Source organism: Sus scrofa, chromosome 14, assembly GCF_054392235.1.
Source record: "Sus scrofa isolate SSC_HxYL_T2T_F1_AM1 chromosome 14, Sscrofa_HxYL_maternal_Yorkshire_Landrace_v2.0, whole genome shotgun sequence".
Classification (NCBI taxonomy): domain Eukaryota; kingdom Metazoa; phylum Chordata; class Mammalia; order Artiodactyla; family Suidae; genus Sus; species Sus scrofa.
In genome coordinates this window covers 50523176-50539419 of record NC_139396.1, presented here as the reverse complement: position 1 = coordinate 50539419, position 16244 = coordinate 50523176, and the positions used below count along the sequence as shown (strand labels likewise).

Here is a 16244-nt window from a genome sequence, read left to right as displayed (position 1 = left end):
TGCCGGATCCTTAACTCACTGAGCGAGGCCAGGGATCGAACCCTCTACCGCATGGTTCCTAGTTGGATTCGTTTCCACTGCACCACGACGGGAACTCCATTCTCTCCAATTTTAGTTTGTGACTCAGACCTTTGTCTTTAAAAATAAAGACACAGTGTCACTTTGTGACACTGAGTTTTTTTCTGATAACTACTTAATTTTCTTACATAAACTGTATATTGTAAATGCAGGCAACAAAACTTTTTAGCTACTGGTCTTTTGAAAAAGAGGTAAGGCATTTGAAGTGTTGGTGAAATTAATTTTTTTTTAAATAAGCTGCAGTTGGTGGGTTCCTAAACTGCAATCCAGGGAGAGACTTCAGCAGGGACTGTGCACTTTTTGAATACATTATTTTCTTTTGGCCACATGCCCAAGACATGTGGAAGTTCCTAGGCCAGGGATTAAGCTACTGCCACAGCAGAGACACTGCTATAGTTATTCTAAAATCAAACATGAAGTTTGCATTATATTTCCATTGGACAACACTGGCTTAGACCAGAGTAGGTGTTCAGTAAATATTTGTTCAATAAACCTATCATTTTTTCTAAAAAAAAAATTCTCCCCCCTTTTACTATCCTTCATCAGGCAGTAATTAATCATGAAGGAACAACTTTTTTTACTTTTAAATAGCCTTATTTTTCATGCTCTTCAATATTTATATATACTGATTTAGTTATACATGATCCATTTTATATGTATGTATATACACACACACATCTATATATACATATACATACTTGTTTTCTGTTAAATCAGATTTTAATATACTTGCTAATGTGGAGTTTGGAGTTTATTGGTGGCTTTGAAAGTAGGCTCCTGGAATCTAAGAGTTTTTATTTCACTGACTTAATTTCACAAGATTTCTGAGAAACACTGTCAGAATAAGGGAAAAATGTTGACATGCTTGTCAAAAAAGAGTAAACTGCTTAAGAGCCAGAACTGATCAGGCAGCGAAACAACTTGTGAGTATAGAGCCATTGTCTCTCTAACACTTTCTGAGGGTTGACAGGGTTTTCAGAGGACTGCACCACCTGGGCCCTGTCCTTGAGGAATTGACTCTCTTCTTTGGAATGACAGCACCAAGTCAAGGAAACAACAATGAACAATCCAAGATAATTAAATAATTTTTTTTCTGGAAATACAGTTTTTAAAAAATTTTATTGAAATATATGTATATATATATATATATATATATTTTTTTTTTTTTTTTTGGCTGTGCTCATGGCATGCAGGAGTTCCTGGGCCAGGGAATAAACCTGCACCACGGTAGTAACCAGAGCCATAGCAGTGACAATGCCAGATCCTTAACTGCTAGGCCACCAGGGAACTCCAATCCAGGATGATTAATGTGCACAGGACTTAGGGACAGTTACTCTAGGATTCAGAGGAATAGAATGTTGATGGCTAACCCAGACCTCTCATCACTCAGGAACAGTGTTGTGTGTCCAGCACATGCCAGCTTCTCTTCTCACAGAGGGAGAGCAAGTCAGAGCCCTGCCCTGGATGAGTCACCGCTCTGGGCAGCATGGAGGAGACTGTGCCTTGAGGAGCAGATAATTGGAAAGGGTGAAAAGGAATGACCTGGGGGGAGCCAAGGAGGCAGATGTGAGCGTGAAGTGCAGGGGGGCAGGGGCGGACCAGTGGCCTGAGACATAAACACTGTGCATGAACCTTGATTGCATCCTGATTTTGTAAAAACAGTGCCAAAACATTTTGGGGGAGTTCCCATTGTGGCTCAGTGGGTTAAGAACCTGACTAGTATCCACTAGGATGTGGATTCAATTCCTAGCTTTGCTTAGTGGGTTAAGGATCAGGCATTGCTGTGGTGTAGGTCACAGAAGCAGCTCAAATCCTGTGTTGCTGTGACTGTGGCGTAGGCCGGCAGCTGTAGCTCCAAATCGACTCTTGCCTGGGAACTTCCATATGCTATGGGTGTCGCCATATAAGGAAAAAAAAAAAAAACACATCTGGGGGGGGGGGACAGGAAGAAATAGGAGCATGAATTGGATATGATATGATAAAGGGATTATTAATAATTTTTCTTAGGAGAAATACTTGCATAATGGTGACATTGGGGAATAACCTTAATTTCAGAGATGAACGATGGAACTTTTGGGGATGAAGTGTCATGATGTCCACAACTTATTTTCAAATGGTCCTACCTCTCCCCCCAAATGTATATGCTTAGGTAATGTAGATAAGACAAATACAGCTAAATATGGGCAGTTGTTGATTTTAAGGGTTGGCTGTATTGAGTGAGGTTCACGTTATTACTTTCAACTTTTCTGTACTTGTGACTTTTTCATATTAAAATGATGGAAACAATAAGCTGGATTAACAGGAGATGAATGGGAAAAGGACCTAAATCAGACCTTGAGGTTGAACTGGTTTACTGGAGAAAGATTCCACGGAAGATTACTTTGGTTTTAGTTTCCCTTAGGAGCCCCTGTGATAAGCAGATAATGCTGATCACTCCACAAGCATTCAGGAACCGGCCTGCTCAGCTGCTTGTTGTTCTCCAAGGTGAGAGATCCAAGACTGACCTCCCTCCTACTTTTCACTTTTCAGATTTTACTTTAAAAATGTATTCAGGAGTTCCCTGGTGGCTCAGCAGGTTAAGGATTCAGGTTTGTCACTGTAGCGTCTTAGATTGCTAGTATGGCACTGGTTTAATCCCTGGTCCAGGAACTTCCACATGTCTCAGGCACGCGGCCAAAAAAAGAGAATGTATTTAAAAAAAAAAAAAAACCACAGGGACGTTTTTGTTTTAGAATCTGAAAAAGAATATATGTATAACTGAATCACTTTGCTGTACACCTGAAGCTAACACAACATGGTATATCAACTATACTCCAGCAAAAACCAAACCAAACCAAAACAACACCAATGAAACAAATGAAGGTGGCATCCTTCTCTCAAGGGTATTCTGAAAAGCTTTGCCTGCATACTGCCTTTCCTTGTGGATTCCTCCTTTCTGTTGTTTGATTAGTTACCACCGGTTGTGTTGGAATAACTTTGGGAGGACAGATGCTCACTCTCCTGTGTTGTGTTTGGCTAGGTTACCAACTTGGCAAGCCTATTCGAGCTCTAAACACCAACAGGAAGAATAATGTCACAACTTTATACCTTTGGCAATCAGGTAATGTGGTTTGGTAGGTCTCTGGTGACCTAGAATTGGAAATATTACTATATTTTGCATCTGATTAAGTAATCAATTACATTAAAGCCCAGTTTATTTATTTAGCCTGGGAGTGGTTGTTTTCCCTGCTTTGCAGCTTTCCCCCCTCCCTCCCTTCCTTCCTAAAAAAAAGTTAAGATTTAAATATGAAATTGCCCCCGAGAGTCCATTGTCATTGATTAGCTTAGTATGGAGCTAATAGGAGACATGAGATTAGTTTCAATTCAGATCTTGGGAAATCTGCATCAGTGGTAATTACCCACATCTGCCAGAGGGCATTAAATTTCAGGATCAGAATAAACCGTTTATCCTCTCCCAGGTATTTCGATAAGAAAGACGCCTTTGTTCAGCTCTCAGAGGATTAGAGTAACAATGGCCTCAGTTCTCAAAAACTGGAAACTTTATTTCTGCTTATTGTGTGCTCTCTTGAAAGAAAACTTTGAAGTAGATCTTTTGCTTCCTTTTATTTTGCAAAAATAGTTGGAGGATAATCTTTTTATTTTATAGCTGGAAGGGGTTTATGTACATCAGCAACTCTCAAACCTATTTTATTTGGAGAAAATGCGCTATCTGGGTGCCTTTTACAAGTTGGAATGAATGAAAACTGTACTCAGCTCAGGTGAGTGTCTCACTGATAAATTTACCTGCATTTTGAGTGGTTTGCTTAAATTTAATTCACCACAAGAATACTTAAAACAACAGGGTGAAAAAAAGGAGTTCCCTTGTGCTCAGTGGGTCATGGATTTGGTGTTGTCACTGCTGTGGCCCGGCTTTGATCCCTGGCCTGGGAACTTCCACATGCCATGGGCATGGCCAAAAATATACTTATATAAATGTGTTAGTAGGGAGTTCTCTGATGGCCTAGCAGGTTGAGGATCCTCCGTTCTCACCTTGTGGCTCTGCTGCTGTGCAGTATAGGTTCAATCCCTGGCCCAGGAATTCCCACATACTGCCTGTGTGGCAAAAAAGAAAAAAAAAAAAAAATACAAAAAAAAAAAAAAAAAAAAAAAAGAGAACCTGAAGGAAACTTTGCAACTCTCATTAAAAAAAAAAAGTGATAGTATAAATACAAACTTCCAGAGTTCCCGTCGTGGCGAAGCGGAAACTAATTTGACTAGGAACCATGAGGTTCAGGTTTGATCCCTGGCCTTGCTCAGTGGGTTAAGGATCCGGCATTGCCATAAGCTGTGGTGTATGTAGGTTGCAGATCTGGTGTTGCTGTGGCTCTGGTGGAGGCCAGTGGTAGCAACTCCGATTAGACCCCTAACTGGGAACTTCTATGTGCTGTGGGTGCAGCCCTAAAAAAAAAAAAAGAAAAAGAAAAAGAAAAAGAATGAGAGCCAAGTATGGTTGTTGTGATTAACATGTAAAGAATTTCTTGAAGTTCCCGTCGTGGCTCAGCGGTTAACAAACCCGACTAGCATCCATGAGGATGCAGGTTTGATCCCTGGCCTCGCTTGGTGGGTTATGGATCCAGTGTTGCTGTGAGCTGTGGTGCAGGTCACAGACGAGGCCCAGATCCTGCGCTGCTCTGGCTGTAGTGAAGGCCAGTGGCTATAGCCCCCATTTGACCCTTAGCCTGGGAACCTCCATATGCTTCAGGTGTGGCCCTAAAAAGGCAATAAAAATAAAAATGTGAAAAATTCTTAAGCATTCTATTACATGATGTATAAAGAATTTTCCGCCTTATTGTCTGGGTGGCATTTGGAAAATTTATGGATATATATATACACACACACATTCTTTTTTCTTTTTTTTTCTTTTGTCTTTTTGAGGGCTGCACCCGAGGCATATGGAAGTTCCCCGGCTAGGGGTCTAATCGGAGCTGTTGCCACCAGCCTCCACCAGAGCCACAGCAACACCATATCTGAACCGCATCTGCAACCTACACCACAGCTCATGGCAATGCCGGATCCTTAACCCACTGAGTGAAGCTAGGGATCGAACCTGAAACCTCATGGTTCCTAGCTGGATTCATTTCCGCTGCGCCATAACGGGAACTCCTATACATTCTTTTTTTAAAAATTGAGGTGAAATTCACACAGCATATTCATTCTTTTGTTTATTTTTATGGCACATGGAAGTTCCGTGGGCCAGGGATCGAATCTGAGCCACAGCTGCATCCTACGCTGCAGCTATAGCAATGCCAGAGCCTTTAACCCACTGTGCCAGGCCAGGGATCAAACCCTCACCTCTGCAGTGACCTGAGCCACTGCAGTTAAATTCTTAACCCGCTGTACCACAATGGGAACTCCAACATAATCATTTTAAAGTGAACAGTGGCATTTTGTACATTCATGATGTTATGCAACCACCACCTCTGTTTCGTTCCAAAACATTTTCATCTCTGCAAAGTGAATCCTGTACCCTTTGGTAGTCATTCTCTATTCCTCCCTCCTTACAGCTCTGGCAGTAACCAATCTGTGTTCTGTCTCTATGGATTTACCTATTCTGAATATTTCATATAAATGGAATCAAACCTATGTGACTTTATGTCTGGCTTCCTTCACTTAGCATCCTGTTTTGGGGGTTCACCCATGTTGTACCCTGTATCAGTACTTCATAATTTTTCATGGCTGAATCAGATTTCCTTGTATGGATATACTCTGTTTTGTTTATGCATTCGTTAGTTGTGGACATTTGGTGTGTTTGGCTGTTATGAATAGTGCTATGAAGATTCATGGATCAGTTTTTTTTGAACACCTCATTTCAGTTCTTTTAGGCATATACGTAGAAATGGAATCACTGGGTCATATGGTAATTCCATGTTTAATTTTTTTAGAAACTGCCATATTGTTTCCCACAGCAGCTGTACCATTTTATTTTCCTACCAACAATGTGAAAGGGCTCCAATTTCTCTACATCCTTGCCAGCACTTGTTACTTTCCATATTTTGGATAATAGCCATCCTAGTAGGTGTGAAGTGGCATCTCCTTGTGGATTTTTTATTTGTTTGTTTTTTGGCTATTCCCATGGCATGTGAAAGTTACTGAGCTAGGGGTTGAAACTGCACCACAGCAGTGACCCAAGCCGTAGCAGTGACAATGCCAAGTCCTTAACCCTTAGGCTACCAGGGAACTCCCTTGTAGTTTTAAAAACATATTTTGTTTTTAGGAGTTCCCATTGTGGTTCAGTGGTTAATGAATCTGACTAGCATCTGTGAGGACACAGGTTTGATCCCTGGCCTCGCTCAGTGGGTTAAGAATCCAGTATTGCTGTGAGCTGTGGTGTAGGTCACAGATGTGGCTCGGATCCTGCATTGCTGTGGCTGTGGTGTAGGCTGGTGACTACAGCTCTGATTCGACCCCTAGCCTAGGAACCTCCACATCCCGTGAGTGCAGCCCTAAAAAGCAAAATAAAATAAAATAAATAATAAAAATACCTTTTGTTTTTATAAATTTTTTATTTAAGTTTAGCTAATTTACAATGTTTATTAATTTCAAGTGTAGAGCAAAGTGATTCAGTTATACATTCCTTAGATTCTTTTTTTTTTTTTAATTTTTTATGCTTTTTAGGGCCATACCCACAGCATATGGAGGTTTCCGGGCTGGGGGTCTAGTCAGAGGTACAGCTGCCCATCTACAGCACAACCACAGCAACGCAAGATCTGAGCTTTGTCTGTGACCTACACCACAGCCCACGGCAACACTGGATCCTTAACTCACTGAGCAAGGCCAGGGATCCAGCCCGAAACCTCATGGTTCCTAGTCAGATTTGTTTCCTTGCGCCACGATGGGAACTCCTATTCTTCAGATTCTTTTCCATTAGAGGTTATTATAAGGTATCGACTATAGTCCCCTGTGCTATATAGTAGGTCCTTGTTGTTTACATATTGCGTATATAGTAGTATGTGTGTGTTAATCCCAGACTCCTAGTTTATCCCCACCCCCCTGCCGCCCCTTCTATCCCCTTGGGTAACCATAAGTTTGTTTTCTTTGTCTGTGAGTCTGTTTCTGTTTTGTAAATAAGTTCCTTTGTATCATCTTTTTTTAGATTCCACAGGTAAGTGATAACATATGATATTTGTCTTTCCTTTTTTTTTTTTTTTTTTTTTTCTTTTTGCTTTTTAAGGCTGCATCCACGGCATTTGAAAGTTCCCAGGCTAGGGGTCGAATCAGAGCTGCAGTTGCTGGCCTATGCCACAGCCACAGAAATGCCAGATCTGAGCCACATCTGCGACCTACACCACAGCTCACAGCAATGCCAGATCCTTAACCCACTGAGCGAGGCCAGGAATCGGACCTGTATCCTCATGGATACAGGTCGGGTTTGTTACTACTGAGCCATGATGGGAACTCCTCTCCTTGTGGTTCTGATTGCGTGTATTCTCACACCTGTTCCATCTGAAATATAGCCCACGTGGTGCAGTTCTTTGAGGAGAGGGAAGAGATGGGGGAGATGTTGAGAAGGGAAGAACTGTGGGTAGAAGTTACCCGCAGTGGCTTCTGATAACAGGGTGTGAGGCCTGAGCCCACCGTCAGTCATTCCCTTGTGGTTCATTAGATTTGTACCGCCAGTGATGTTCCTGGAAAGGCGAGATGCTAAATTCCAATTCCTAATCTTTGCCTAATTTTATAGCTCAAACTTCTAGCTACATATTTAGGTTCCTTTTACCCTTGGGTCACTCTGGCCTGTGAATTTACCCTGGTAACTTGATCCGTGATCCTACCTCCCAAGTTCTCTGGTCCTCAAAGGAGCCTGGAAACCATGTGATACTAACATAAGTTACTAACATTTTAAGTCCAAAGTGAAAGCTTGCTTCTATGTGTCCTACCTTAGCTGCTAAGGTTCATCCTGGGAAGCCCACCTGAGAGAGGTAAGGCTCCCAGCCATGTCTGTTTGCAGTTTTCTGTTTAGGCATCCATCAGGCACAGCCTGGACACGCTCTGCAAGGACTTCAGGACGAGACCTGCTGAGCAATGTCTTCCTTACTTGCAGGGAGAATGCTGTTGAACTCCTTGATTCATTAATACAAGCAACTCATGTTGCAATGAGAGGCAACTCCCATTACAACAATCTCAACAATGACTGGCTTGAAATAATACGTAAGTCAGAGCTGCATATGTGTAAAATGTGTGTCTTGGTTGCTATGGCTTCATAGCGTCAAGTGTGGTTTTAGAGCCTGACCTGGCAGGCTGTCTTTCTTTGCTGTGGCCCAACTGACATTTGTTCAGAGGTTAGCTCTCCAGGCAGTAGACTCTTCATATCTTTTACCTCTTATTCATGATGGCTTTTTTTTTTAAAAAAGAGGAAATCTACAGGAAGTTCAAATTGCCCAGTTGTTTTACAAGCTAACGGTCTTTGGGAAAGGAAGTCTTAATGAAATTTGTGAATTTTCTGTGCATATCAGTTTGCATGGCAATTTTTTTTTGGTCTTTTTGCCTTTTCTGGGACTGCTCCCACGGCATATGGAAGTTCCCAGGCTAGGGGTCTAATCGGAGCTGTAGCTACCAGCCTACACCAGAGCCAAAGCAATGCAGGATCCGAGCCCTGTCTGCGAACTACACCACAGCTCATGGCAACACTGGATCCTCAACCCACTGAGCAAGGCCAGGGATCGAACCCACAACTTCATTGTTCCTAGTTGTATTCGTTAACCACTGCACCATTATGGGAACTCCTGCATAGCAATTTTTGACTGCCAGGAATATGGGCAGTTGAGAACTGGCTTTGTAATTTACAAAAGAAATTTTGTTAACTTAAAACAAGGCGAGGAATTCTCTTGTGGCACAGTGGGTTAAGGATCCGGCGTTGTCACTGTGGTGGCTCTGGTCAATGCTGTGTCGCGGGTTTGATCCCTGGTTTGGGAACTTCCACATGCCTCAGGCAAGGCCAAAAAATGAAAAGAAAGTAATAGGAAATATTCTAGATGAAAGGAGCCAGATGTAAAAAGAGCACATACTATATGATTCTGCTTATATACAATGTCCAGAGCGAGCCTGCCTGTAGAGATAGAAAGCAGATGAGTGGTTGCCCAAGGCTGGGTACATTTTACTTTTTTTTTTTGTTTGTTTGTTTGTCTTTTTGTGTTTTCTAGGGCCGATCTTGCGACATATGGAGGTTCCCCGGCTAAGGGTCTAATCTGAGCTGTAGCCACTGGCCTACACCAGAGCCACAGCAATGCAGGATCCGAGCCGCGTCTGCAACCTACACCACAGCTCACGGCAACGCCAGATCGTTAACCCACTGAGCAAGGGCAGGGACCGAACCCGCAACCTCATGGTTCCTAGTCGGATTTGTTAACCACTGTGCTATGACAGGAACTCCCATTTTACTTTTTTAAAAAAATAAAGAAACAGAACTCAGAGGTTGGGCTTTGCCATCTAGGCCAGTGAGATGGGCTGTGGAATGCCCGAGGGATTGAGGGAAGGGATCAGCAAAGCACCTGAGAAGTAAAACGTGTGAGAAATTTCAAGACAGAGAACCAGAGTTGGTCAGGTAAGAAATCAGAGCTGATGGCGTTTTGTCACCTTCAAGGTGGAAGCTGTTAGTTTCTATTTCATGTCTAAGCTGAAAATCAACCCTGATCCTGGTTAATAAACAGAAGAGAAATGATGTTGAATTCATATATCAAGGAAGAACTTGGAAACAGTGTCGCCCGACCTTCCAACGCCCTGAAGGAGTGAAGTCATGCCCTCTAGAGTCTCTATAAGACTTACCATCCACATCCTATAACTGATCTTGCTGTTCCCCCCCACCCTACCCCCAGGGCCAGGTTTCAGGATGAATGCAATTTCTTATTCAGCTTTTTTTTCTTCCATTTGTATTACTGCTCTGGCAACACATCAGGAAATTGCTTTTGAACTATTTAATCCATAGGAACTAAAGTTGTTAGAATGGACTTTAAATGTCTTATAGCGCTTTTGCTAGAACAGTGGCTGCATGGGATAAGTCTCATGGCACTTTACTGCAATTATATGGGATTTCTGTTAAACTCCAGGTGGGTTTCAGTGAGGAGCTTGGGAACTGAATCATGATTTACGGTTTTACTAAGGGTCAGGGATTTTAAAGCGCCAGGAATTGACTTAACACAAGGAAACAAGGGGAGACAGATATTGAGTGACCTATAACTAAAGCCTGTTAGAGATTAAAGCCTCATTCATGTGATTCCTGTCTAATAACAATTCCCATTCTGGGGCATTGTAGGACCACAGTTACTAAATTATTCTTTCCAAAATGCACAACTTAGGAGTTCCCTGGTGGCCTAGTAGTTAAGGATCCGGTGTTGTCATTGCTGTGGTGCAGGTTCTATCCCTGGCCTAGGAACTTCTGCATGCCATGGCCGTGGCCAAAACAAACAAATGAACAAAGAAACAAACAAAATGCACCACCTAATGTTTCTGTAGGTACAGATGCCCCTGATACAGGAGCAGACCCTACTGTCAGCAGCTCCAATGGCGTCTGCCCAGATGTTCCTGCTCAGCTGAGTATCCGCATCCTCTTCTCAGATGCTGGTGCCGTGGAAGGGATCACTCAGCAGGAGATACTCGGTGTAGAGACAAGGTATGAGGGCATCTCGGGTAAGTATAGTTTGGGGAGAGTTGGTAAAGTCGAGGGCGCTCTAAAGTATAAGGAAATGCTAACTTAGAATCTGATTGCTATATTTACAAATTGCAATGATTAACAATATAGTTACATGTATAAATGGAATATGGAAGGCAGCTATGCTCACCACTGTTCCACCAACACTGTAAATGGAATATGGATAAACTACATTTGTAATGGAAACTCAGTTTCACTTATAAGCTATGTATAAAGGATTCTGCAAGGGATTTTAGGGGGTACAAAGATGAATAAGGGGCTGCTTAGTGCTAGGCATTTTTGAAATTCATGAATATTAGTTGGCATACTGATCAGGGAATATTGCCTAGTGGTTAGGGATTTTAGTGGCAGACAGGCGGGTTCAAATCATGGCTAGTCCCCGTATGATATCAGTTATATGTGGAATCTAAAATATGGCATAGATGAACTGATCTGCAGAACAGAAACAGACTCATGAACATAGAAAACAGACTCGTGGTTGCCAAGGGGGAAGAGGAGGAAGTGGAGTGGACTGGGAGGTTGAGGTTAGTAGATGCAAACTGTTACATTTAGAATGGATAGACAACGAGGTCCTACTGTACAGCACAGAGAACTATATCCAGTCACTTGGGATAAACCATAATGGAAAGGAATATAAAAAAAAATGTGTATATGTATGTAACTAAGTCATTTTGCTGTACAGCAGAAAGTGGCACAACATTATAAATCAACTGTATTTTAATAAAATTAAATACAATTTTAAAAAAATGGCTATTCCACAATGAGCTGTGTGACCTTGGACAGTTACTTAACCTCTTCTGAACTTCAGTTTCCTTATCTGTAAGATGGTGATAACACCTCATGTGTCAGACCTCTGTCACTTTTATTTTGTTTTTTTTTGTTTTTTTGTCTTTTTGCCATTTCTTGGGCCGCTTCTGTGGCATATGGAGGTTCCCAGGCTAGGGGTCTCATCGGAGCTGTAGCTGCCAGCCTACACCAGAGCCACATCAACTCAGGATCCGAGCTGCGTCTGCAACCTACACCACAGCTCACGGCAATGCCGGATCGTTAACCCACTGAGCAAGGGCAGGGATCGAACCTGCAACCTCATGGTTCCTAGTTGGATTCGTTAACCACTGTGCCACTACGGGAACTCCCCTCTGTCACTTTTAAATGACAGTCCTAATTGACACTGACTTAGCAAAAGAGGAGTTTATTGGTTCAAATTATAAAAAGTTCACATACAGCTAGTTCATTGCTCATGGTTCCCATGTGGAAGAGTCTTTTCCCCTTTATCTCCTCTTTCCTTTGGGTGGGCTTTCCTCAGGAGAGGAAGGTTTTCCTCAAGAGATGGCAGAGGTGACCACCAGCAAATCCAGGCTTATCAGTTTAGCAAATCTAGTGGAAAGAAGGTACCTCCTTTCCCCATCTTTTTCAAAAGTCATCTGTGTGACTTTATTTGTTCAGTTTCAGTCATGTGCTCCTTTCTGTACCAATCACCATGGCCAGGGAAATAAACATCTCAATTGGCCAGAAGCAGGTGATGGGTCCACCCCTAGATTCAGATGAGTCCCTTCTGGTCCCCTCAACTGAGAGTAGAAAGGGGTAGTTCCCAAGGCAAAGGGATGGTAGGTAGGCATAAAAAACATGGAAAGCCCTCAAAAGTCACTAGCTGCTGCTGTTATCATTATTGAAGTTATTATCATATTGTTTGAGAGAAAGAAGTGATAAAACACATGAACCTTTTTCCTACTGTGGTGCAATGGCTTAAGAATCCGGGAGTTCCTGTCGTGGCGCAGTGGTTAATGAATCAGACTAGGAACCATGAGGTTGAGGGTTCGGTCCCTGCCCTTGCTCAGTGGGTTAACGATCCGGCATTGCCGTGAGCTGTGGTGTAGGTTGCAGACGCGGCTCGGGTCACGTGTTGCTGTGGCTCTGGCGTAGGCTGGTGGCTATGGCTCCGATTAGACCCCTAGCCTGGGAACCTCCATATGCCTCAGAAGCGGCCCAAAGAAATAGCAAAAAGACCAAAAAAAAAAAAAAAAAAAAAAAAGAATCCGACTACAGGGGCTTGGGTTCATGTGGAAGTAAGGTTTTGATCCCTGGTCCAGGAGCTTCCATATGCTGCAGGTGTGGCAATAAATAAATAAATAAAACAAAAGCACCAGTGTGAAATGAGATGATAGAGGAGGAAATATATAACAGAACTGGCAAAATGTTGGTGGTTGCTGTAGCCTGTGATAGATCCACAGAAGTTTGTTATGTAACTGTCTCTGCTTGTATGTGCATTTGAAAATTTATATAATACAAAGGGGGAAAGAAAAGCACCTGTAGAATGTGAAACTTCTTTAGGAGAATCCCAGAACTTATTGTTGTGTCAAGTTTGTTTTTGTTTTTGTTTTTAAGGGCCGAACCTGTGGCATATGGAAGTACCCAGGCTAGGGGTTGAATTGGAGCTACAGTTGCCAGCCTATGCCACAGCCACAGCAATGAGGGATCCAAGCCATGTCTTCGACCTATACCACAGCTCATGGCAACACGGGATCCCCAACCCACTGAGGCACGTCAGGGATTGAACCTGAGTTTTTATGGATACTAGTTGGATTCATTTCTGCTGCACCACAGTGGGAACTCCCTGATGTTCTTAATTGGAAATGAGGGGTGGATCTGTTGCCTGTACCACCTTTCCTTCTCAGGTTCTCCTCGGTGACCTGGCAGTATCAGTGTGGGCTGACTTGTGAGGATGAAGCTGACCTTTTCCCCATCAGTGCATCAGTCCAGTTTATTAAGATACCTGCACAGTTACCCCGTCCACTTACAAGGTAATACAGTTGCTGACCTAATGATGTTAGGCCAGAAGCAGAATAAATACATGTTCAAAAATAAGTTTATTTCTTTAATCAGGCTTTGATGCCTCTCATCAAAAGCATGCTTTGCTGTAGCTATTATAATGTTCTAAAATGTTTTGTAGATTCCAGATTAATTTTACCGAGTATGACTGTAACAGAAATGAGGTGTGTTGGCCGCAACTTTTGTATCCACTGACCCAGTATTATCAAGGTAGAGTAAAGCATATTTCCAGAATGGTTATCATTATGTTACGTGAATCAAAAAACTTTTGGAGTTCTTTGGTGGTGCAGTGGATTAAGGATCCAGTGTTGTCACTGCTGTGGCTTAGGTTACAGCTGTGGTTTGGATTCAGTCCCTGGCCTGGGAGCTTCCACATGTCTCAGGTATGGCCAAAAAATAAAAAAATAAAAATAAAAAAAGCGTATGTGTCACAGAAAACTTAAAACACATAGAAAAGTTTTAAGTAGAAAACTTTTATTGATGCTTCCACTTAGAAATGATCACTATGTTTTGGCTTATTTCTACCTAAATAATTACCCAGAAAGTTAAGAAGTTAAGAACGTTGCTTAATTTGATTCATTGTCTTTCAGGGGAGCCTTATTGTCAGTGTGTGGCCAAGAGTTTACTCCTGGTATCCTTCATCACATTGGCTGTGTTCCTCAGTAACCCCTGGACCAGAATATGCAAAGCTTGGCATCCATCTACCATCTGACTTCTTACAGATCATCTGTTTTTACTTCAGGGCTTTGCTGTCCTCCTGGGTACCTTTCTGTAAAAGCTTAATAAATAAATTATTTTATTTTTATAGAAAAGGTTATTAAGTGCTCTGCAAATTTAACTCATGTATATAGCTATCCAGATGTTCAAGCAATGCAGAATGGGTGTCCTCTCTGCTATACCAGACTCAGCAAAATGCATGAGAGGGTCAACTGAGGAGATAAATATTGTTAAATTTGAGTTCATCACAAATTATGAAAGTCTTAGGAGTCTTGGTCCAAATGTCATTTGCATCATAGAGAGTCAGTCTTTAAATTTGGTATATATTTCTGTTGAACTGATTAGTTTCCACTATTCCAAAGAAAAGATTAAAAATTCATTAAAGTCTTAAAAAGTTTATATAGTACAAAAGTAAAAAAAAAAAAAAAAGGATGAAGAAGGATGTGGGGATTGGGGGAAGGAAATAGAATAGGAGTTAAGTAAAACAAAACCAGAAGTGAACACAAGCCCACAAAGATATATGCCAAGGATCTTGTATTTACCAAAGGTAGATCCCATATTTAGCCTTTAGTTTACAAAAAACCAATATGATTAGCTACAGGAATCATGGGATCCACAGATTAGAAGTAAGCTGGCTTTCAATGAAGGACATTTTTCCCTAGTTTTTATTTTTATTATTATTTTTAAAGATATTTTTATTTTATTTTATTTTTCAGGGCTGCACCCATGGCATATGGAGGTTCCCAGGCTAGGAGTCTAATCAGGGCTGTAGCCACCAGACCACGTCACAGCCACAGCCATGCCAGATCCTTAACCCACTGAGCAAGGCCCAGAATTGAACCTGCGTCCTCATGGATACTAGTCAGATTCATTTCCACTGAGCCATGATGGGAACTCCTATTTTTATTATCATTATTTTTTTAATGGCTGCACCCACAGCATATGGAAGTTCCTGGGCCAGGGACTGAATCTGCAGCTGTGATCTATGCTGCAGCTGTAGCAGCACTGGATCCCTAACACACTGCACAGGGCTGGGGAATCCACCCCACGCCTCCCCAGCAACCCAAGCTGCTGCAATTGAATTCTTAATCCACTGTGCCATAGTGGGCACTCCCTTAGTTGAGTCTTAAGAGAAATTTCTCCTGGGGCCCCAGGAAGGGACAGACAGCATGATGCAGTAGGGGTTGGGATCGGGTGGGGTAGGAAGAAGGGATGTCTTCAACCACAGCCCTAGAGTGGCCACACTGTGATCACTGTGAGGTTTCTTTGGCGGCCAGATAAATTTATTTATTTATTTAGTCTTTTTGCTATTTCTTTGGGCCGCTCCCTCGGCATATGGAGGTTCCCAGGCTAGGGGTCCAATCGGAGCTGTATCCCCTGGCCTACGCCAGAGCCACAGCAACGCGGGATCCGAAGCCGCATCTGCAACCTACACCACAGCTCACGGCAACACCGGATCGTTAACCCACTGAGCAAGGGCAGGGATTGAACCCGCAACCTCATGGTTCCTAGTCGGATTCGTTAATCACTGCGCCACGACGGGAACTCCCATGGCCAGATGAATTTAGTCCTTGTTGAGCACTGTGGATAAACCGAAGTTTGAAAAGCAACTCTCTCCTGTCTCACAAGTTTTGGTTGAGTTCCTGATGCCTCCTGTGGTCCCGCACCACACAGAATGTGTTGTTCCATCTTCACTCAACATTCCCAGGGGAGTTTCAGATCTTACCTCCACTCTAAGTCTCGTTCTCTTTTTTCCTAATTCATATTAAACATGTAACAAATGACATAAAAATTACTCCCTTGGGTATTCCCTGGTGGCCTAATGGTTCGGACTCTGTGCTTTCACTGCTGTGGCCCTGGTTCAGTCTTTGGCCTGGGAACTGAGATTCCATGTGAAGCTGCTCGACAAAAAAAAAAAATCCTCCCTCCAGCACCACTG

At 42.5% G+C, this 16244-nt stretch overlaps 1 protein-coding gene across 26 annotated transcripts in view; it reads left to right on the top strand.

Moving 5' to 3' along the window:
- TCTN2 (tectonic family member 2) overlaps positions 1-14400 on the top strand; it is a 30858-nt gene extending 16458 nt beyond the window's left edge. For 6 of the 26 annotated variants that reach the window (XM_084996187.1, XM_013982781.3, XM_013982780.3 and 3 more), the window contains 8 exons: positions 2470-2562; positions 3098-3178; positions 3725-3836; positions 8156-8262; positions 10564-10720; positions 13435-13560; positions 13710-13798; positions 14179-14400. In XM_084996187.1, coding sequence (XP_084852313.1) covers positions 2470-2562; positions 3098-3178; positions 3725-3836; positions 8156-8262; positions 10564-10720; positions 13435-13560; positions 13710-13798; positions 14179-14300 — 887 coding nt within the window. In that variant the 3' untranslated portion in view covers positions 14301-14400. Of the gene's footprint in view, positions 1-1468; positions 2563-3097; positions 3179-3724; positions 3837-8155; positions 8263-10563; positions 10721-13434; positions 13561-13709; positions 13799-14178 lie in introns of all 26 variants that reach the window. The other 20 variants (XM_084996192.1, XM_084996200.1, XM_084996191.1 and 17 more) reach the window with 8 other exon arrangements.
- Positions 14401-16244: the final 1844 nt, after the last annotated feature.